General features: G+C 30.6%; 1 protein-coding gene across 1 annotated transcript in view; it reads right to left on the reverse strand.

Annotated features, from left to right (window-relative positions):
• Positions 1 to 25,525, reverse strand: part of LOC118188523 (E3 ubiquitin-protein ligase RNF167-like) — a 74,961-nt gene that overhangs the window by 38,894 nt on the left and 10,542 nt on the right. Inside the window, exons 3-4 of the mRNA XM_035358966.2 lie at positions 22,761 to 22,838; positions 1,267 to 1,395 (exon numbers count right to left, since the gene is read on the reverse strand). Coding sequence (XP_035214857.2) covers positions 1,267 to 1,395; positions 22,761 to 22,838 — 207 coding nt within the window. The remainder of the gene's footprint in view (positions 1 to 1,266; positions 1,396 to 22,760; positions 22,839 to 25,525) is intronic.

The raw sequence follows: 25,525 nt of genomic DNA on the forward strand, positions 1-25,525 counted from the left end.
TGTGGATCTACCTGTCTACTGCTGGTTTGGCCATCATTTATCCATTTTGCATAACTAGCAATGGCAGATTGTGAACAACCTACCAGCTGCACAGTTTTGTACATACTCATTCTGAATTTTTAGGCCAGTACAATCTGAACCTCTATCAAATTCGTTTAGAACAGCAGCCTTCCCTATCATTCGCAAAAGTAAGTGCAAGAATGATTCCTTACCTTCTCCAGCAGCAGTTAAATACCATTCTCACTTAATCACATGCCCTCCACATCATACAGACAAGTTCTTTGAAAAATACAGGGATTGTTATAACATTTTAGCTTGTCAGTGTATACTGCCATACTAAGAAATGGCAATAACAGAAAAAAAGAATTGCACCTTGATATTACACAGCTAATACTTAAATTGTTATTGTAATGTTTTTTAATATCCTGTGTATAAAAAAACAATAAAAATAATAGTGAAAAACATATCAGTCACAGGTAGCCAACATGGCTGGGACATAGTATTAGTTGTTTATGTAAATAACATTTGATACAACACTGCATTAGAAATGTCATCAAAATAAATATATTTCAGATTAAAACCTTGATATACTATCTGCTACACGTGACTGACATAGCTCCAAAGGCTTAGTGAAGTGTCAGTTTCATGTACTAGACTCAGCATTATATGTGTTACAGATATAAGCAGTGAATGGAAATGGAGCATGATCTTCAGTTACTCAAGGATGATGAAATAATTCTAAATATTTAACATTAAAATAGAAGCAAAGTTGAGGAAGAGCAGGAGGAGGACTTCCAGTTCCATGAGAATTTAATTATCCCAGCAAAGTAAGGCACAACTAACGTTTAGAAGTATGCATGTGATGGGATTCATGCAACTTTGAATTACTGCTATGAAGAAATGGGCTTGCTAGTCAAACAGAAATTAGTAAATGGTTGCTTACTTTTAAAAAATTATAAGCTTTGTGCATTTTCACTCTTCATTTTGCTGGAAAATATAATTTAATGTTGAAATAAAATAATTGGTATTTGGAATTAAATTTGTATTCAGTTTAAAGTAAAAAAATGTAATGAATGCACTGAATACACTGAATAAACAACTTTATTCGAATTAGTAATTTTTTTTTAAATATGAAAGACCCAGCCTATATTGATTGAGAGTGGATAATAAAGGCTGTACTATATATATTGTCATTCATAAGAAGATGAAAATATTACGTTAATACTTATATAATAAAATGCTACAATAAGAACAAAATATAAATACCTTAGTAGTGAATTCACACATTTCTGTGCCATTTATAAGAACAAATTTAGAAACGGTAAAATTTGCAAGAAAGGTAGGTTCAGCAATTTTGGAACATGCTTCGGGTGGATCAGCACCAAGAATGAAACCCTTCAAATACAGAAAAACTACATGTAAGCACTCAAATTTTTAAATTCTAAACATACAACAATAACATAAATATGATATTTCAGTGGGAATCATACTAAAGAACTAGTTACGGTTCAATATACACTCTAGAGAGAAACATGTAGGGAATTATACAATATAACATGGTGCTTGGGAATGTCATATGATTCACAAAAAAAGATAAAAAGGAAATAGTTATATTAGATTGCAGGTACATCCAAACAGAAGTTCCAAAATCTTAATGGTCCTTGCAACACACCCTTATTAACAGTTTCAATTGCTTCATTAATTTTGCAATAAGTCCTTTGATGGAAAAAGCTTGCTTTAAATACAAAATTTCAGATGATAAATCTTAAAAAATGAATAATCATGATCATATAAATATCAGTATGATAGTTAAAGTTTTAATCAGGAGACCAGATTTGTAAGGTTCCACTATCTCTAAAAGTTTAAGTTAATGTCCTTCTAAAAACTAGACTGATAAGCGAGTTATTACTCTAGTCTGAATTAAGACAACAGTCTTACAAAGTCAAAACAATCTTTATTTAACTCCTCAAATTAGCAGAAGGCACCACTTGTGTTAGAGAATATATAATTCTGCTACTTGGAGGTATTTAGAATAAAATACGTTAAAAGTCAAGTAAAGTAATCTGAGACAATATGCAAAGATAATCTACTTAAGCTGCATCAGGTTAATTGAATGGCATAGTTAAATGGCTGAAGCTTTGGCAGAGCTCGAGATAGTACGTCATTGCAAGTGAGACTGTCAGAAGCTCTAACACTAAACATTCAAACCTATAACTTAAAAATACTCAACAACTAATTTGAATTCTGGTGAGGACTACTGAAAGAAGAAGTCATAATAAATTTCAAATTATAATAACTAGTTAACTAACATAAAATCCTATATATTTATAAAATAAAGAGATGGCAGATTCATGGCAAACAGACAAACTTTACATTTTGCTTAAGTACAATTATTGTTAAGTTGTTATTCAAACCAGACGCAAAATGCAACCACCTTTTTAAACTGATCAGATTTCTTACTTAAACCTTAATGAAACTTCTGCTCTTACAATACCTTTCAACAGGAATCACAAATAGAAGTAGTGATATTTTTTTTTAATGTCACATCTTTTACAATTAAATTTCCAACAATTGCTTCTTTTCTTCAAAAAACAGCAGAAGTCCTTACAAGAAGGATCTTTAATTTGCATTTAGTATCTTTACAGTTCAAATACAGAAATGATTCCTCTAACCAGACTAAGACAGTGGGCGTGAACCCTTAGAGCTTCACAGACCACTACATATATAATTTTACATTTGGCAGACCACTTATATTAATTTTTTTAAAAAAAAGGAATACGTTTATGCAATTATAATCAGAAAACTACACATATTTTTTTCACATTGAAAAATTACATGAAAAGTACAAAAATCTTACCCTCTTGTACAGAAAGCTTCACATTTCCATATCAATGAAACGGAACTTCACGAAAAGCAAGAATAAACCAGCAAACACAAAGCAATATAAATAAACTGACAGTGTTATGGCACCAATTTTTAATTGTTGTAAACATAATAATCATCACTTGCTCAGCAATGGCGCCATCAATCAACAGTTAAACAAAACAAAAACAAAAACGGAAACTTCCAGTGATGCAATTATAAACAAGAATGCAGATGGTTCCCATAAAAATCCATCAAGATGCTTTTTGAGATGGAGAAAAATTGTATTATTAACGACCACAATAGCAAATGTTTGTAATTCAAAAGGACATATCCATGCATGCCATCTCTCACTTTCAAATGTCACTTGATACACCTGCAAAAGTAACTAAAAAGTCGCTAAATTCAGAAGGAATTTTGCCAAAAGTAGAAGCTAAAATTTAGAAAAAAAAAGTATAATCCAAATTCCATAATAGGTATTGTTACTCATCCTTTTCTAAACTGAATCTTCATAAAAATATTTAAACAGCATTTATTAGCTAAATTTGTATGATTATTTATTTTAGTCTCTATTTTTATAAACTTACATTCATTAAGATGACATTTATATTATTAAAGAAAGTAAGAAAGGAAACTAACTTAAATTAAAGACTAATATATAGCAAGAAAAAAAAAAAAAAATCTCATCACTGGATAAAGATGGTCATGACACTCAGAGGTTTAAACACAGATTAAACTATGGATTATTAAAACAATCTCTTAAGATTTCCGGACTTTTATGTTGTGAAAGGAATTATGACTCAAGAATTCTGAAGTACCTCAACAGGGTGGGGTTTCCCCCGCTTTCTTTCTTTTAAATGCTGGTGATAAGAAAAGCTTTCTTGTCTTCAAATTTCCTAACTATGGTCTGTACTCATAGTCTTAAAACTACCTTCAACTTCAAAGTAAAAACATGAAAATGTTGAATATTTCTTATTAATTATTAGTTCACATCAACTGGTGAAATGCCTGCATTTGTTTACATTTGCTATTAATCAAATACAGTCAAAAGTCGTTAATTTGGACACTCATAATCTGGAATGATCTATAATCCGGACCTCAAAGCTACAAACTTTCTGCTCATGTGTCGCGTTGACGCATGCGCATAGGCGTTCACGCCTGCGTATAAGACCTTTACGGTTTCGCATAATATGTTTACGCATGCGTGTTTAATATATAACGGACGGTATAAGCTAAAACTATCTAATTATCTATTTCAGTTAATGTTACAGATTGCGTTCTTCCTTAATCTTTGAATTGGATCCGGGTTATTATTTTTTGCACACTGTTAGAGCAATTTTATAAAAGTAAGCTTGAACTTTCGATTATGTCAAATAGAATTTCCGATGCTGGAGCTCCCAAAGGATCTACAAAGCGAAAGCATGTTTCGATGTCCATCAAACAAAAAGGTGGAATTGCTGCAAAAAAATGGATAAAGTCATATCCTTTGTTTCTCTAACCATCCCTAAATCTGTTTATCAATTTCACGCTGCTCTTCGGCGGGAGGGAGAACGCAGCGGCGCGCAATGAATTGGAAGTTGATCTGTCAGCACTATCCTTACCTTCAGGGCAGATGTTTTTATTTTATTTCGCTTATAATTCCTTACTAAATGTTGTATTTCATCTCGATCTACTCGGTCTTTGATATGATTTAAATCAAATTCCTCCTCATTATAAATATCACGAATACAAATCAAATAGTTTTCTGGTTGCAATTTTCTAATTTCGACTATGCCTAATGTATGCTTTACGCATGCGCGCGTTGAAAGAAATGTTTAATAAAGTAAACAAATAAATATTAAGCTTCTTTTTTTGTAAATTTTGATACCCTTTAGATCATAATTGCTCATTATTTTCTAAATTACGGTTTCATATTTTTAATTTTATGATTTCTGCATGCGATCTTACCAGATTTAAACTGATGATCTATAATACGGAAAAATCGATAATCCGGAATCGCCAAAGTCCCGACGAGTCCGGATTAAAGACTTTTGACTGTAGTATTTATCTGCCATTAGTACATCCACATGCTAACAATTCCTGTAGCAGACAGAATGCTTTTGGGAAATGATAGAAAATTATGTTTCTAGATTTTGGTTTTGGTTTATTTGATTACAGCAAAGCACTCGAGGGCTATCTGCCTAAGGGGAGGGATACTTTTGTGGATGACTTTATAAGGGAAATTCATGTACACGTTACACATGGGAAAAACCATGAAAATGACCATGCAGCCAGCCCAATCACTGAGATTCAAGCCCTGGACTGAACTACAAGTATTCCACAACTTTGCCATTCAGCCGCTAGTGAGCGTTTATGTTTACCACTTGGCTGCTAGTGGGTGTATGAAACTGATACATTTAGAAAAGAAATTTATTGACATAAGTACAAAAGTCAAATTTTGTACTAATAAATGCTGTAAATGACATAAGTACAAAAGTCAAATTTTGTACTTATGTCATTTACAGCATTTATTAAAATTATGCCATAATATTAAAATTATGCCATACAGCATTTACTAAAATTTTGCATAGTTTATAAATTTTATAAAACTTTTGGTCAATCTATGTTAGGATATAAGCCTTTTATAAAATGAGAGACAGACAAAATTGAATTTAACATAACCACATTTAACATTATTATTAGTAATGTGAATCTTTTGCAAGGGAAAAAACTGGAAAAGGATTTCGAGTTGAAATTACATTACTCATAAAAAGAACTACAGCTCTTCAGTCACGAAACTTTAAATTATAAAATATAATCATTAGTAAAAAAGAATAGAAAATGTATTAATGGAATATTATCCCATGAAACCTAAAAATCTGTAAAAATAGTTACATACAGCAATATACATAATCAATTGTTCTCCATATCACAAAAAGACACAAACATTTCTTCCTCTCACCCTTCACTACTTCCTCGTAACGCATGTAAATATTTACATTTGGGATGGCCAAAAAGGAACCTGCATTGCATCTACTGATTGAAACATTTATGAAACCATTTTTTTACTACGCAATTTCACCTCCTTCTTTATACTCCATGGTTCTGGCAAGTGCAAATATATTTTAGAATGAAGAATGTGATGCCAGATATATGATTTACCATCTAGTAAATAAAAGCTGTGCTTCATATTATGAAGGACTATCAATACCTTTTATGCATTAAGAACATTTCATTCATTTAGTACATACTGCGATATCAGCCAAAAGATTATGACCTTTTGTGGCAACTGCTTATTTTTCTTTTTTATAATTTCTTGCATACTATTGAATAATAATATGATCTGCAGAAAATTAACTCCTAGAAATTGTGCATAACACTTTACCACTATCACTTTCAACTAGGGTTTAATTTCTAAAACTAGAATAGAGTTTTCTAAAATGGAATTGATACATGGAATAATCAGTTCCATGTTCAAAAGATTTGGTTATAAGCTTGGCATTACCCCACTACCATTCATATGCAAATTATTAACATCATATAAATTGGATATCATCATAACAGATATTTCAGGTGTATATACCATTCCTATCCAACTGAATGGGACAAGGCAAAAATCATTGTCAAATCTCAGCACAAAATTGTGCAGTCTCAAAATTACAGAAGCCCTTGAAATCACTACAAAACCATGTTGCAACAGAGACCTTCTCTTTTATCATCCATACATCTGGATGCTGATTCTGAGTACAGCAACTTTGCAGAAAGCAATAAAAGAAGATGAATCTGATCAAATCATCCTTCAGCTTTATCTGACAGGTCATCTGCGAAAGGTCCTATTTTACTCTATGTTGAAACCTGTTCTCAGCATGTCAACCTGTATATTTTATCTCATTTTTAAGTTAAATTTAACCACATGTGCCAGTTAATTCTTCAACAAGAATATACAGTCAAAAGTCGTTAATTCGGACACCCATAATCCGGAATGATCTATAATCCGGACCTCAAAGCTACAAACTTTCTGCGCATGCGTCGCGTTTACGCATGCGCACAGGCGTTTACGAGAGCGCATAAGACCCTTACAGCTGCGAATATGTTTGTGCGCATGCGCGTTTAATGTGTAACGGAGTTATACGCTAAGCTAAAGTTACCTAATTCAGTTAATGTTGCAGATTGCGTTGTTCCTTAATCTTCGAATTGGATCCGGCTTATTATTTTTTGCAGACTGTTAGAGCAATTTTATAAAAGTAAGCTTGAACTTTCGATTATGTCAAATAGAAATTCCGATATATATTTACTACAAAGCGAAAGTATATTTTGAAATCCGAAATCTGTTTATCAATTTCACGCTGCTCTGCGGCAGGGGGGGGGGCAGAAACGTCATTATTAGATTATGATAGATTAGAAAGATTATGTCAAATAGAATTTCCGATATATATTTACTAATATGTAATTTGTATCTACAAAGCGAAAGTATGTTTTGAAATCCGAAATCTGTTTATCAATTTCACGCTGCGGATCGGAAGTTGATCTGTCAGCACCAGGAATAAATAGAAGGGCTAGGTCGTTCCTTTGTTCGACTCCTCGCCGACTCGAGTCTCATAGAGGGGGGGAACCGGAAGTAATCTGACGTATCTTTGTTGCACCTGCTCTGATTTCGCGCCTTTAAAACTGTAGTTTCATTCAGTTGGGAGACGATTTTCTGGAGATCGCATATCCCAAATTAATTTTATTCATACATATTTGTTTTCTAATAATGCAAATATTTAAAAATAATTTGTGTATATATAGTTTTAGTCAGTTTTCCTTTTAAATTCTATATTTAAAGTATCCTTTATGAAATATGGCTTCTTGTGCTGTAGCAACGTGCCGTAACACTTATAGAAATACGAAAGGAAGAGATATTGTATTTCATGCTTTCCCCAAGGACAATTTGCTTTTGATGAAAGAATGGATACATAAATGTCGAAGACAGGATTCTATTAATGTGAAAAAAGCAAGAATTTGCAGCGAACATTTTATGTGCAGTGATTATGAAGATGACATGAGAAATCGCTTGCTTACATTGCCGCAAAAGAAACTGTTGAAATGCAAAGCTGTGCCGAAAGTAAATTTATCGTGTGCAGTAAACAAAATAACACCAAGAAATCGGAGACATTTGAAAAAACTAATGCAGAGTGCTTTTGAAAGACTACATGAATTAAGCCCAAAGAAAATTTATTTTGAGGCCGAGAACGAAATTGAAGCTGACAATAATAAATCAAATGTGAATGATTTTGAAATAAAACTCACAAGTGACAATGCCCTATGTGGCAATATCCCTGAGTGCCTTAAGTGTAAAGATAAACAAGAATGTATTGATAATTTGAAGAACAAAATAATATCCTTAGAAAATTGTAATAAAATATTGAAAAATAGAGAAAAGAAAGATTTTAGAATGTTTGCTCAGCGACAAAGAAGGTGGACGACATTTAGAAAGAAATTTGTATCGGAAATTCAGAAATTAAAATCCCAAACAGCGAAATTTAGGAAAAAACAGAACAGATCGGAGAATTTGGAAAAACGTCTAAAGCATATTTTTACAAAGACGCAGATTAACGCATTGCTAGAAAAGAAGGAAAAAATCTGGTGGACTAGTGAAGATATTTCACGTTGCATTGTCATAAGAGCTCTGTCATCTAAAAGCTACGATTTTTGGAAAGAAAAAATGGGAATTCCTTTACCTAGCACTAGCACATTAAAGAGATGGTGCGCTAAATTTTCATGTAGTCCAGGAATTCAGAGTGATGTTCTTGCTGTAATGAAGGAAAGATGCCAATATTTGAATTCTGTAGAAAAAATATGCGTTCTCAGTTTCGACGAAATGCACATAGATTCTAAACTCTGCTATGACTCTAAACTGGACCAAAATCGGTCCTTTTCAAAAAGTGCAGTTTGTTTTAATCAGAGGTCTCATTTTGCAGTGGAAACAACCAATATTTTTTTATTTTAACACTCCAATGAAGAAAGAACTTCTTTTTTCACTCATAAGACATATTCAATCATCTAGAGTAGAAGTGAAAGCAGTAGTGTCTGATTGAAGAGGATCTACTACTTTGTGGAAAGAGTTACAGATTTCAATTAATAGTTCTCATTTTCCAAATCCAGTATTCCAAACGAAAAAAATATGGGTTTTTGCAGATTTAGCGCACTGCCTCAAATTACTGAGTGTTGGTGTATTTAATTATGACAAAGCACACTAGGGCTATCTGCCTAAGGGGAGGGATGACTTCGTCGAGAACTTTCTAAGGGAAACTGGCTCGTATACACGTTACACATGGGGAAAACCACGAAAACGCCCATGCAGCCAGCCCGTTCGCGTGATTCGAACCTCGGACCGAACTACCAGTGTTCAGCGACTTTACTGCTCGGCCTCTGGTGGGCTCAAATTACTGAGAAACCACTTTTTACATAAAGGATTTGTTTTAGAAGATGGAACTGTTTTAAATGTTTATATTATTAAAGAGAATTAAATTGTGTCACAAACTAAAACCAAATTATTTAATGGTCAAGGGAAACGAGAGACAAAAAGTAAGTATATATAATATGTTTTGATTTGAAATATTTCTAGATTGCATTTTAGAAGTTAATAGCGTAAAGCATATTTCAAATGAGAACTAATTCTGTTAAGTTATTGTTACAGTTATTTTTATTGTATCCTCTGTTATTATTGATTCGATTTTGTGCTAGCTTAACATTCTAGATAAAATATTTATAAAGTATAATATTAAAGTAATTGGCATAAGAAGACCTGCCCCCTTAACCCCCACTTTTGAAAAATTAAATAACTATTTTAGGTAATATGAATAAAATTGTTTTGTCTAAATTAAGATAACAATCTTACATGTATTTATTTAAATGAAATATTGATGTAAGCCTAAGTTACAAAATTATTTTAAAAAAATATATGTTGTTATAATGAATCGGGAGAAAAATATGCTAATGTAAAATTTACAATTAGGCTGAAACTCAAACTTAGATTGCAGTAGTACAGTTCTCTTAGTTAACATGCAGATAAAGAAATGATTAGAAACAAACAGGCATTTAAAGAAAAAAAAAAAAAAAAATCCCTGCAAATAAAAAAAGGAACTTTATGCTAAGAGTAGCGCATTTTATCTATTATTTTAAAATTGAGTAAGTACTATTAAATTTTTTAATGTTCAGTGTAAAATGCATACTGCAGTAACATTGTCTTTTCCAAATTATAGCTATCTTTCACACACAGCTCATTTTAAACGCTTATTCTTCAAATTTAAAACGCTAATTTCTATGTTGTCAATTGCATCTCCGCGCTCAGTGCCATCATTGCTACGTCATCACTCCTCACTGCCTGTTTCAGGGGGAAACGCTCTATGAGCTAGCCATTCTCTTTAGTCCTGTGTCAGCACTATCCTTATCTTCAGAGCAGATGTTTTTATTTTATTTGGTTTACAATTCCGTACTAAGTGTAGTATTTCATCTCGATATACTCCGTCTTTGATATGATTTAAATCAAGTTCCTCGTCATTATAATTCGCTTCCGATAGTGAAGAAAGTGACCCAGAGGTTATTGAAAACGAAAACATTTCGATTGACAAATTAGTCGGTATTCTCAACACAGCAATTATAGGACTTGGACAGCGGAACTTTGTAATTAAACAAGAAATTATGTCTGTTTAATAGAATTAAAGAGAAAGTATTATCACATGAAACGAAGCAACTTACATTGAAGAAAATGTTTAATAAAGTAAACAAATAAATATTAAGCTTTTTCTTTTTGTAAATTTTGATACCCTTTAGATCATAATTGTTCTTTATTTCATAAATTACGGTTTCATATTTTTAATTTTGTAATTTCTGCATGCCATCTTACCAGATTTAAACTGATGATCTATAATCCGGAATCGCCGAAGTCCCGACGAGTCCGGATTAACGACTTTTGACTGTATTTCCCTTAATATGACCATGGATTTATCTGATTACTTTTGTGCTTTAGCATTTTAGCATTAGTCAGTACATTAAATACATAATTAAATCTGTTTGAGTAGATCTAAATTATATCATAATCTATTCCAAGAAATTACATTGAACACTGTAACACTGTTGTTCAATTAACAAGATAAAAGGCAATCTTACATAATTATTACATGACTAAGTGGCAACCATGAACTAAAGATGCATATTTAAATAGAATTGCTGATAAAATGGTTGTGCGATGATATGCAAATGTTAAGTGAAATTAATGTTGAAGACCTTTTGGCAGAAGAAGGTATACCAATTGTAAGTTCTATATTTCCTTCTCCGAGTGAATGAATTCCATTTAAGCTCTAGACCAATGATTCTCAACCAATGGTACGCAAAGGAAAATAGGTGGTATGCAAAAAAAAAAAAAAAAAAAAAGTATTTTTAACTATTAATTGCAAAAATTAAATATCCGAACATCCTATTGATAAGTTTTTTCTCTAACACTCATAAATTTATGCGATATGAGCTTTGTTCAAGGTCAATAGCCACTTACAGACTTTAGCAAAATAGAACGTTTTTATTTTCACAAATATTCTTTTAGCCATAGACATAATAATAACATAATAAAATTTGTCATAAATGATGCTTTTAAAAGGAGTAATAGAAATGGATGTTGTGTTTAAATAAGAAAGAGGTGGTATGCAAAGAAAATAAAAATAAGTTTCTATAAAAAGATAACAGTATATCATTAATTCTTTTACAGTTGTTTGATTCATTAACATGTCTACACTTTTTGTCACCACCATTTCTGGACTCATATTGCACAATTTTCAATTGCATCATTATTTGACATCGATTTGCTGTATTTAACAGCTGGTATTTTTTGCTTCATATTCCTTACTTTTCTACGTGATTTGAGAGTGTTTATTTTTGAAGAACTCGTAATATATTGTGTATTTAAATATTTGTGAAAAAATAATAAAACAAACCTAAATTTTTCAAACTGGAAAAACGGCTAGGCATGACTAAGCAGAAAAATGAGGATTCACCGCTGATGGATCCAGGATAATTAATCTACTAGCACTAAGAATATTAAAAAGAAAAGAAAATTGATTAAAAAAGTAATGGAAGTTATTCAAAATTTATTTGGAATGGAGATGAAATGGAACCTCAACCTCAATGTGTTATTTGCAATTAACTATTACCCAATCAAAGTATGATGCCATCGTTTCTTAACAGACATCTTTAATACTAGAATTACGGTGGTCTTCGTATACCTAGAATTACGGCAAGTGTCATTTTGACCCCTTGATAAGATATCTGCATATTTCTCTATATGATACATTATATTTGTGAAAAAGAAATTAAAATAACACAAATTATGGCAACTACAGTTTATTTTAAAGAATATAGAGACTTTAAAGATATGTAGTCAAATAATGAACAAGCATTTAAATATTTCCATTGGAAAACGTAATTTTTTTTTTTTTTCCCATTTTCTATAGCTTACATTTCAGAAACACAGAAAAAAAATGTATAAATATTTACGCAAATTTTTCGCAAAAATGGGGGTTTTAATCCAAATATTAAAGTATTTTAAAACAAACTTTTTGCTATAAAGAGTACATAGAAATAGAAATATATAGAAATATTTTATTTACAGATATGTTAGTCAGCGCAGTAATTAGCACACATGCTTATCTTTCTGATTTTTTGTGTACAATATCTGCATACATATTTATTACAGTTGTCGCAAATATTAGAAGTTTTGTTACCTTTGCACTTCTTTACTTGACATTTCTTCCCCCCCCTTTTTTTATTATTCTATTGAATCTTGTCTATCCACAAAGCCACTTGAAGAGAGAACAAATTTGTTTTTACTAGATATATATTCTTCTCTTAATTCTTCTGCCAAACGCAATAGAAAATCCCTTCTGCTGATATTTTCTTTTGTAACTTCCTTTCACAGAATACACGCATTTATGCCCGCTAAGTCCAAAATATTGTAGAATACATGTACTGGCCAACAGCGTGATGGTGCTTTCACGGAGTACTTTCTTGTTTGATCCAAAACATCTACCCCAAATTTTGTAGAATTGTAAAACTGTATTAAATCAGGAACCTTCTTTTCATTAGATTTTAATTCAACTGATGAATGGAGTGCACTTAACAAAATTACGTTTTTGTTCCTTTTACTTTGATGTAAGAGTTATATAGCCGTGTTTCATCACAACTGAAGAAAAAAGTTCGTTTCTTACATTTTTGAAACTAGAGGGAATTTCTCTTTTTGCGCGATTTACTGTTTCAACATGACTCAATCCTTTTGATTTTAGGAATTTTGCAAGTTTTACTGACGTAAAGAAACTGTCTGTAGTTATATTTCGGCCAGTATTTTTGTAAGGATCAACGATTTACTATGTTCTCTCCTAAACTTTGATCATTTGTTTCATTTTATCTTTTCCTAAATATGGAAATCCTTTTAATAAGTATTTTGTCTTAATGTCTACTGCTAGCCAAAATTTTATTCCGAATTTATCGGGCTTGTTAGGCATATACTGCAAAAAACGGCATCTTGTTTTTGTAGGGAATAACTGTTCATCAATCGTAATGTTTTCATTTGGGTTTGTAGCAAAGCTTACAGTTTCCTATAAAAGTATTCCATACTTTGGATATTAGTGCAAATTTATCACACTGCAAACGTGGAGACCTTGTTAGTTTATTATCAAAACGAAGAAATTTCATAATTTCCAGAAACCTATCTCTACTCATAGTTTCATGACATGGTCCCCAAGTCTTGGACCACAAACTAAGAATTGGTAAGTCCTTGGCGGCTAATGCCCCCTTTACGTACAACAACGCTATGAATGCTTCCAGTTCTGCTAATAAAATAGTGAAAGAGTGATTATGAAGTTTACGCTTACCTTCAGCATCAGTACACTCCTTCATGACACGTAAAATGTTTTCATTTATTATTAACTTCCATGCATTAAGAGCTTTACCAGAACAAATGTGACGTCTAGCATAGGATGTCGGTCCTTCCTTTTTCTCGCAAGATATTTGCAAGGGTTAACCAGAAGTATTTGAAGTATTTTCTACTTTCCATATAGTTCCATCACTAGCAATTTCTTTACAAGTGTTAGTCTAAATTACCTTGAATTTCATGTTCCCTTTTGAGCGTCTACTAGTTCCCGCTTTGGCATTCTTAGGTACGGCAGAATTTGAACTCGTTGAAACAAATCCATTTGTAGTTTCACTTCAGCTAGAAGACGATATTGCCTGATTACTCTCTATATAATAATTTCAGAATCACAAGGTGTTTCATCTTTATCTGTAGAATTATTTTCGATTTCAGAACCGGAATCGGCATCAGATAGTTCTTGCATCAGTTTCACGATTTCTTCATGCGTTAGTCCTTTTCTACATGCCATTAGTATGTCATTATACTAAATTCATGTAAATAGAATAAAATTTTCCATTAAAACTTGTTATGAATAATAAACAAAACATCTACGAAAAATCTACATTCAGCTCAACGTTCAGCTCGTAATAATCTCTTTTCTCTGTTTTCTTTCCACAAAGAAAAGTATTGCACATATTTCAAATCACGTGACTGGCAGATGTGAAACTACGCAGACCCAACATATTCTTTTCCTTTGCTTGAATTTTTTTTGGCAGGTGCAAATAAAAATAGTTTACAAAAGTAACAGTGTTCAGATTATACAATGGAATGTATTCACATTTCTTTTCTCTCAAAGGAGTCAAAATGAGACCTACCATATTTCTAAGTATAGTCATTTGTTAGGGCTAAAATAAAAATACAATTTTCTTGAAATCTTTACTATTTCATAAAACACAATGATTTAGGAAAAGTCGAGAAAAGATTAAGATATTTGCGAAAAAAAAAAGAAGAGCTGTCAGAGATAAAAGTCCGCTAGGTGTCAAAATGACCCCTTCCGTAATTCTAGTGTTAATCTAAGCATTCCAATTTAAAGGATAAATCTGAAGAATATTTTAAGAGGAAATTATCAGAGTTTGAAAATAGCAAACAAGTAGTGAAAGGTTTTGTCACGTCAGGTGAATGTAAATCTCTTCCTGATAGAGCAACTGTAAATGAAATTTTTAATTAATTTAATAGTAATTGAGAATTTTATATCTAAGAATGAAATTCCTTCTAATAAGTGCATTGCTGACCGAAGTGATGGAGCTCGAGCCTCAACAGGAAAACATTCCAGTGTTATTTTTCAAATCAAGAAAGTCGAACCTGAAATTAAATTTACTCATTGCTTCACTCATCATGAAGGTTTAGCAGCCAAAACAATCTCCAAAAACGCAAAATCATTTTAAATCAAGCTGTGAAGACTGTTAATTTTATTAAAAGCCGAGCTTTAAATTCAAGAATATTTAAGATTTTATGCCAAGAGATGGGCAGTGAACATGAAACTCTTTTGTTATATTCTGAAGTAAGGTGGGCATCCAGAGGCAAATTTTAAATCATCTTCCTGAATTTTTATCAGAAATTCAAACGGATTCAAAATTTGGATTGCAAAAATGTTTACTTAGTGAATTGTGGTTAGAGTGTTTAGCATCTTTTTGGAAAGTTAAATAAGCTAAATTTAGGATTATAAAGACAAAATGTTAATTTGTTGCACAAACTATTAGTGTGAACAAGGATTTTCTTCCATAAACATAATTTAATAAACATAACTATAAAACAATTCTGAGAATAAAATCCACTTTATAAAACTTTTTAAGTAGCATTAAATATTTTTACACATATAACAGTTGAACATATTTGAAAGAAGATTGGGACATTTTGTTTACATTTATTTTACTAACAGTTGGCTTTATGTTGATTTTTTCTGTTATGTCTCATTTTGCAAGGTACTTAGTCTACAGGTTTAGTAAATAAAACCTGAAAGTCTGACGGAAGCATTGTTGGCAAGTTTTGAAAGTTAGTTGTGCTCCGCTTGTCTGATGCAGTTAGTGTCATAACTTCATGTAGATTTCCTGGGATTGTAATCCAGTTATATTTTAAGGTTACAATAAGCCACTAATGCACCAGAGGTGACAAGTGTCACTAGATGAAAAGAACAAGTTTTACATTAACCTTTTACATGTGTGCTGTGTCTCATGATACATGTGTGCTGTACACTACTTTGTAACTTTACATGTGTGCTGTGTAAGGATTAATGAAAGGCAATAACTTGCTTTAATATGCAGATAACTTTTAAAGATGAGCAGTTAGTTACAAATAATTAAATTAGTTATACACTCTTAGCCACTATAGATTTACATGACCACTATTAAATTTGGTACTTTTCCGTTTCGCCGGCGCAAATCTCGCCAAGCAGACTTTATTGGCGACAACATACAGTATACACATAAAAAATATTAAAAAAATATTAGTTCTAAGAATTCTTTTAAAAAAAGAAGGCATAAACATTTTAATATCGCTTAAAGTTTTATAAAAAGCCAATAAATAAAGACAATAAATTTGTAAAAAGACATTAAATTTGTAAAAAGAATTTACTATGCTTTCATGGTTCAACATCCTGATTCGCCGGTTCATATCACGTGACCCCAAGCGATCTCATCTCACGTAAACTACTACAAAAATCTAATGCTCTCAGTAATTATCTACATTCATTTCAAGTTAAATCTTAATTTGGAACACAAGTTTAAATGCAAGAAATATTTCAATTCGTACGAATAGCTTACTCAGAAATTATGTAAAACTGCAGTGCTTTACTTCGCTAATGCATTCTCATTAGAATGGATGAATTTAACCCTTGACTTTACCTTTCCTATATTTTCGGCTTCGGATAAGCGCTGTCATTGCATCCCAATCGACTTAATTACCGAAAATGGCCTTAGACATAAACTGAACTATCTGATAAAAATTCTATGTATTCTATATGCCAGTATTGTAAGAAACAACCAGTCTGATAAGAAAAAGCTGCGACTTGTTTTGTAAATGATGCGTAAAAGGTTACCAGCGAGAATATTCTGTTTGGCATCAGTTGTACCATTATTGGCGACATTATCGCTTGCGCCGGCAAAACGGAAAAGTACCTTAAATTTTATTAGTTGAAAGGGAAAATTTGCCCTGAAGGACTATTATTTTCGTTTTGGCATTTTGCATTGGTTCACTATAAATGTCCAATTCACTTTTCAAATTGTTGCCACCAAATACTTCACCTTGTATTAAATTTAAGAAATTAAATAATAAAGAATCTTTATAAATGTATGCACGTTTCTTGCATTGTGATAAAACAATGGTACCTAGGGCTATCTAATTTTGAATAATGTACGTTTTCACCTGAATATGGGCATCTGGAAGCCCAAATTTGGAATTTGTTTAATTACCTATTTCATATTTTGTAAAACTTTAATGAATTTTTGATTAACAAACTCAACGATTTCAAAGCGAGCAATGACAACACTCTACGGGGGAGGGGGAGACCTTTTCTCCATCGTGCGGATTTGTGTATTGGACACTCTAAAGATATGCTCATTTAAAAATTATTTTGTGATATTGTTGTTGAACTGAATTTTATGGTTTAAGTGCGAAGAACATGATATTTAATAAATAACAGTAACACACAAAAAGTTAATAAAATGCCCCTTTGGATGTAATTTAAAATCAGGTTATCAGATTTTTTTTTTTTTACCTTTCAGATTTTTTATTTATTTATTTTTTAAAAACATTCGTTAAAAAAGCACTATTAAAATCACAATCTAATAACATTTCACAGTTTAAAATGCACGAATTTATAATATTGATTCTTAAACAGTATTATGATAATTACGCATTTAAAGCTAACCAACACACAACAAAATATTTATACATCTTTTTAATTTGAAGCCTTCCCAGACATTTTGGCTTAATTTATATCAATTTTCTTCTCTTTAAACATCTTTTCTAACAATTAGAAATCTGTTTCAATACACAAACCAATGTTTCCACTATTTCTGCGTGCTTTAGCACTTAACTTGCCAATCTCTTAACAGTGTACCTAATGAGGTTTTACTTGATCTGGTTAAGTAGTCCAAAACCTCTTATAGACATGAAGCAAATTATCACAATGTCTTAAAGTCACATAGAGGTTTAAATGAACCTCTTATTTAAAAAGAACTTAGAACACACAGCGTTGTTCGTATGTTGACAAAATCAACTACAGCTTGTGGTGATGAAATTAAACAGGAACAGTCAAATTCAAACTAAAAATATGGATTAATAACTAGCCGAAGACTACACTATTTAATTTTAATCTAAGCTGTGTTCGTAACTCTACCATCATAACAAATTCAAATGTTAGCAGCAATAACGCTAAGATGAATAATTAAAAATTATCAGAGTTGGCAAGAACTAAGTCAACATCCAAGTAGAAGGCAAAAACACTCCGTCTTGCTATCCAAAAACCTGAATTTAAAAACTATCTGATTTGCATTATGGTGAGGAAAGGTAAAGTTATAGTAAAGGCTAAAATTATAAATAACTGATTAATTTGCATAACAATAACTGTACAGACCTTTGAAGAATAATTTTTTGCCTCTTTATGTATTCAGTTTTTTTCTTTAATATGTTTCCTTTTTAGAATATTCAGAATTAATTAAAGATTTCTGCTATTCTAAATAAACAAATGCATTAGAATGTAAAGAAAAAGCTGAATATTCAGAATAAATATGAAATGATATAAATTAAGGGCTGGTTTCAGAGCCGATGAGGCAAAATTTTTGGAATTTAGTGACACACCGAGCAGAAATGACAAAACGTTTAGAATTTAGGGCAGGCACTGGGAGCAGAATTAAGGAGTGCACAAGACAGCATAATTTACGAAGGCACTAGGAGGAAGAATTTAGGATCCACAGAGATTGCATCAGATGGGAAATGCCTAGCACCAGCCCTGTGTATGATCCATTGAGACATATAAGGTGAATCTTTTAAATTGTCAGTTTTCAATTTCCTTATTAATAGAAAAATTATTTTTTAGAAATGCCTGCCCATGTGAAAAGATTAGAAACATTTTTGATATTTTTCATACTTGTATCTAGTAAAAAGTTGAGAAAATAAAGGGAAGATAAACATAAAGGGAAGAAAAAGACTTCTACTATCAGAAGTACAACATTTAAACATTATGTTTTTAATGTTCTTCCAAAAATTCTCCAAAATGTAAGAAATTCATCACAAACTTTTCGTAAAATACATCCATTATGTGTTAATACAATGAATAAATTTTTCTGGAATGTTCTAGAATTGTGGATCTATAAATCGTGCCTTCAAATCCTTCTAAACTTTCCAAGTTGCAATGTTTAAAATCCTAAAGAAAAATTAGCCCTACCAATTCTGGAACAGAAAAAAAGGCAAGAAATATTTTGGGAAAAAAAAAAAAAAAAATCAGTGGAAAAAGTGTAAAATTAATTTTATAGAGAAAATTGATGCATATTCTGACAATTCTGAATATTCTGAGACAATTACATGGGAAACATTATTACCATGAAAAATTAAAAGGAAGAAATTTTTAATTAATTATACAGCTATTTTGTTTTTGCTATGAATTGTCTTATAAACTGTGCTTTATAGCATTTATTACCTTGTTTATTTTTCAAATTCAAAATGCTGTATAATAAGTCGCCAAAATGGAAAGTAATGTCAATTTATAATATGACAGCAAAATAAATAAATAAATAAATAAAATAGTTTTATTTTAATGTTATTCCTTAAATATAATTTCAATATATTACAATTATTTTAATTAAATTTATAATGTTTATAAAAGTGTTTTTGTTATAATGTTTTAAAAAAAATCTTTGAAAAATCCCCAGATCTCCGAATTAAAAATTTTCTATAGAAACTGATCATAAAATCGCCGAAATGAAGTCGGCAAATTTAGAGCCATTTAATAAAAGAATTCACATCCCCAAAAATAGAAAGTTGTTTAAGAGCTCTTCATTTGAAAAAAAAAAAAATTAAATAATTTTGAAATGCTTTTGAATCCTTGCTCAGAAACTCCAGTAACCCACCCTTTATATTATATTAAAAATAGGAACAAATTATAACCCATTCAAAAGATAATCATATTTGTCAATGAATCATCAAAAATATTCCCTCAAAATGATAATTCACATTCAAAATAGCAGTCGTGAAAATATGATAGAAATTTCAGATGATTGAGGACCTTCGGCATATTTTGGCCGAAATTAAGGACTTTTAAGGACCAAAAAACTTAAGGACTGTATGAACCCTGAATTACATAACATGCCAGAATGTTCTCGAAAGTACTGATCTGAGGGAATGATCCTGAAATTACAGAAAGTTAATTAGAGGTTACCTTTCGTGTAGAGCAAAGCAATCGTATTTTTTAGATTTTACATATACATATATATATATATTGTTTCATAAGAATAAATTGAGTTTAATTAAAAAAATTAAATTTAAATACATATTTAATTATATATTCTTTGCGCCATTGCTGCAGGGAATGAAAATATCATTTAAATTCAGAAGCATAAGCAAATCAAGTGCAAAATCTATCCATGAAAATAAATCTACTAATTTAATAAATTAAAATTAAATTAAACAATTTTTTTAAAAAATGCATATGTGAATGATCGTAGAGTAGGCAGGAGACAGACTTATCAAGGGGAAGTTGCCTCCAAACCTAACTCTCCAATCATTCAATTCGTGTTTCGTCATTCATGCAGGCAAGGGTAAAAGTCAAAACCAAAAGTAATTCCAATAAAGTGGTACCCTCAGAAATTAACATTTAAGAATTAAAGTTCAAAAAGGAAAATACTAATTAAGTCTTTTGAGAAACAAGCAAGTAAAGTCAAGAATTAAACTTTTTCTTAAAAAATTAAATATTTTATAAAATAATAAAAAAAATCTAGAAACCAATGTATTTTAGAAATTCTTGTCTACAGAAACTTCCCCTACACGAATATGCATATCAATAAAAAGAAACTATAAAAGAACTATACATAATCAATATAAGCCAATAAGAAATAAAAAACAAAAACTTCTCTTTCACAACACTTTTGCAGACCCCAACACTCATATAGTAGGTAAGTTAGAATTAAAACTTACTATTTACTTGGTTTAAGTATTTTTTTTTAAATTTTTTTATGTAGTATCTTAGTATTTTCTAAATATGAAATTATATTTTTAAATATATATTTATTTTAAAAATTGTGAATTAGTTCTTTTTGTTTTTTATTTCTTACTGGTTTATATGGATTATGTATAGTTCTTTTATAGTTTCTTTTTATTGATATGCATATTTGTGTAGGGGAAGTTTCTGTAGACAAGGATTTCTAAAATACATTGGTTTCTAGATTTTTTTATTATTTTATAAAAAATTAATTTTTAAAAAATTTAATTTTTTAAGAAAAAGTTTAATTCTTGACTTTACTTGCTTGCTTCTCAAAAGACTTAATTAGTATTTTCCTTTTTGAACTTTAATTCTTAAATGTTAATTTCTAAAGGTACCACTTTATTGGAATTACTTTTGGTTTTGACTTTTACCCTTGCCTGCATGAATGACGAAACACGAATTGAATGATTGGAGAGTTAGGTTTGGAGGCAACTTCCCCTTGATAAGTCTGTCTCCTGCCTACTCTACGATCATTCACATATGCATTTTTTAAAAAAATTGTTTAATTTAATTTTAATTTATTAAATTAGTAGATTTATTTTCATGGATAGATTTTGCACTTGATTTGCTTATGCTTCTGAATTTAAATGATATTGTAGATTAATTCGAGAATTAAATCTTTTACATGTTTGCATATTTTACAATTATTTTGGCTTTTTTTCCTTTTTTTAGTATTTAAATTTGCTTTTTTACTTTTTTACTTTTATACGTATTTGTTAAGAATTTAAATTGATATTCCTATTGAGAAATTGTAAAATAATCATTGAAAAATGTAGTGATGGTACTAAAGGTTTTCAATTTTTGTTTAGATGGACGCATTAGTCAAAAGGTTTAGGACCACTGCTCTAAACTATACCAACATATAGGATTATCCCTGGGAACATTTACAATATTCAGAAAAGACTATTAAAGTTTTCACAGCTGGAAAACAAGAAAGATGCACAGTGTCCACATTGAAATCATATTCACTTAAGATAAAAGTTTTGAAATTTTTTTCAGGCCAAATTTGAGATACTTGAAATTACTCTTCTATTTATAAATAAATTATTTCTAACTCAACTGAATATCCTTCAACAGTTTAAAAACAGCTTCTGCAACTGAACAAGAACTACAAGAGTTAGTATCCTTCAATAGTTTAATAACAGCTTCTCCAACTGAACAAGTACTACATAGTTTCATTTAATGCCTCTTAAATTCCAGAATGATACTTTTATACGTGACAAACAATTATGGCGGCTAGAAAGAAAGATTTAGTTCTGGAAAGAAAATGCTTTTTTGCGTTAAAAATAATTCAATTTTTGAGCCCTTTACCTATACATGAAGAAATGAAAATACAAAGCAGTTTGGGACCATAGCTGGACCTAGGAATTCTACCATCCAGAACGACAATATATCTCACCACTCTTTACCAACTAACTATAGATTACTACCAGTCTATATAAATTTTGCCATTTTGTGCAAATGGACAATTCACCATGACCGAAGTATCAAATTTATGAATATATTTTGATTATTGACTATTGCAGGCTACCGCGCAATTTAAAGAAAGTTCGGTGAATACCTATGACATCCAATCACCAATCAAGTTTTAAGCAATATGTATATAATACTCAAGATTGCAGTATGTCAAGTGCCATTAAAATTGAGGAATATCATATTCAAGCTCTGTTCTAGGAAAGTTCTAAGAAATAATAATTACTAAAATATAATTTTGAACACACATAAGAAAGCCATAAAATTCACAATTATAAATTAAGACATTTAATTTTTTCTAAAATCAATTACCTCCAATACAGCAAAATCATCATCAAATGGAGACTGCCTGTCTTGGATAGTATCAACTTTGACTCCAGATGGGTCATACTAATAAGAAGATATATGAAATTTATTACTTTGAACATATAATTTAAAAATACAATTATACACAGAACATATTTCTATCCTTACAGTCTTTCAAATTTGTGGGCAAACTGGCACATCTATTGTGATTTCACACCCATATCACATATTTTAAACTCATATCACAAGTAGATTATAATAATTTAAAACAAAGTCCTCTGGAACCAGAAAAATGCAACCTCTGATTTCAGAAAAGATTAATTTATATACTTTCTAATTATCTGCAGCTTCACCAAAAAGAATTTATTAAGCAAAGCAGTATCTCACGAAAATATTATGTGGCCACCAAAACATATTTATGTGGCAGCCCAGGTATGCACACAGCATATCTGGTATGCACAGATAGTGCACATGGATGCTGAGTTTGTACAATTCTTTGACTTTTTTTGAAATGAAAATAGACTGCTGTGCATATAGGAAGAAAAACAGCACAAAAAAGAATGATTTCTTAAAAAAAGTATAACAATTTATTTTCACTACTTTTCTTTTAAAATTTTATTGATTAATTGCTCTGGTATGGAGTTCTAAGAGCACCGCCATTTTAAAAATGATTGCTCCTTTCGCACATTAGCTTAGCGAAAACTTAGTACCAATGATTTCACGAAAGCTCTCTAAAATTGGCAATTGAATTCAGCGGGAATGTAGATACTCAGAAAGTATCTTAATTTTTTTCATATTATAATTTTATGAAAAAAAGATATACATTGCAGAATGCTTGCAATGCAATTGCAGCATGCAAAATGCTTAAAAGAGCCAAACTGCTCTTGGAGTTTAAATGATTTTTTTTTATCTCATGTAAACCAGTTACCAGTTGATGATTATCAGTTCTGACTTCAGTCAACAAATATATATTTTCTGATTACAGGATACTCTCTTCAACTGACGATGTCACTGTTGAATTTACACAATCATTGCTGAATGCAGTGCTAGAATAAAGTTAATTTTACAAGATAAAAAATATTTAAAAAGTCAAGTTTTACCTGATTATGAACAGTATATTTCACAAATATACTTCTAAAACTTACATTAAAAACTTTTTTTAGCACAGTCATTTAATTTTCAAGGAATTTAGCAGTTTATGAAAGCTGTGGGAAAAAACTGATATTTAAGAAAATACGGTACTTACATAGTATTATCCCATCAGCTGGCTAGGTGACATCATTTAGCACAAATGACTGTGTTCTTTAGAATTTTCTAATAATGGCTGGTGACCATTGCTGAAATTTCTACTAAAGCTTGATAGGATAATACTTAAGTACCAAAAATAACATTAATTTTTTTCAATTAAGCTTGTTATAGATATAACCTACAGCAAAAGTTTACATCATTTCATTTACATGAAATAGGGCTCCCCCCAACTAAACAAAATCTGAAGAGTTTTTGCTTGTACAAAATATGGCAAAATGTACAAACAGCATTAGTGAAATTTTCAATTTTTATGTATCAGCTGCAGAAAAGTATGCAATTCCGCATGGTCATATCAGTTTAAAGCATGTTTGCTGCATCTTATGAATGGTTACAAAAGAAGTTTATGATAGAAAAATGCATGAATCTAAGTAATCAAATATACCACTGTACTGCAAACCTTTCATATATATTACAAAAGATAAATGTAGATATTTTGATGCTAAAGCTGACAAATCAAAAATAAATATTAGATTTGTGGCCTGTCTGCCTAATAGATTCAAGTCATAATAAAATGCTAATGGATGATCTTTTACTTATAATCATAATTTCAAGTATCTTGTACCACCCCAACTTTTTCAATGATTAAAGCATCTCCAAGCTTCACTGTACACTTATTACCTTCTCAACTCTCTTGAAACTCAATTCTCTATTTAATTTATATTTTATGCAGGCTGTATATATAACATACCAGCTCTATATTTACTACATGCTTGCATTATTTCATGTTTTCGTGTTATTTGTTCATCTCTTTGTACAGAGGGATGGAAATTAAACTTTAACAATAAGTAACCTGCACTTGATTTACATATGCTCTCAAAATTTAAATGATGTTGTAGATTAGTTCGCAACAATAATTAATCATTTATTTGTTTGCATTAAATTTCATTTAAATTTATTAACTTTAAATTTGCTTTTGACGAATAGAGAATGTTTGTTAAATTCAATAAGTAACATATATATTTTAGTTGCTCCAGCATAGATAATGTAAACACAACATAACATTACATCTTTGGAGCACAGTTATAATAAAATAATCACCTGTTCCCACATTGCTGTTCCCAATTACCATATAAAACAACATTTTCACAAAACGTCCATTTGGTAAAAGCAAAACTCTTTATTCTTAACTTTCTAGAAAACTACAGATTTCTTTTCATATGTGAATAAAATGTAAAAGTAGCATCATATCTGGAATAGAAGATAGTACATTTTTTTAAATGTTTCACATAGTGATACATGACCATTTTTTTATGATTATGATGACTTCATTGCAGACAATTTATTAAGCAGACTCCATACCATATATAAAATAATCTAAAGGATTAAAAACTATAATAGGAGATATCTTCATAAAAGATGCTTTACATTCACCAATATTAGTTACATTTAGCAATAAAAAAAGTCAAAAGCTTAATTGATTTAAAACTTGTATGCAGAATGTATTGAAATTAAAAATGCACACC

The sequence above is a fragment of the Stegodyphus dumicola genome, chromosome 4 (assembly GCF_044657685.1).
Source record: "Stegodyphus dumicola isolate Sdum_Otavi_A_Nest chromosome 4, ASM4465768v1".
In the NCBI taxonomy this organism is placed as follows: domain Eukaryota; kingdom Metazoa; phylum Arthropoda; class Arachnida; order Araneae; family Eresidae; genus Stegodyphus; species Stegodyphus dumicola.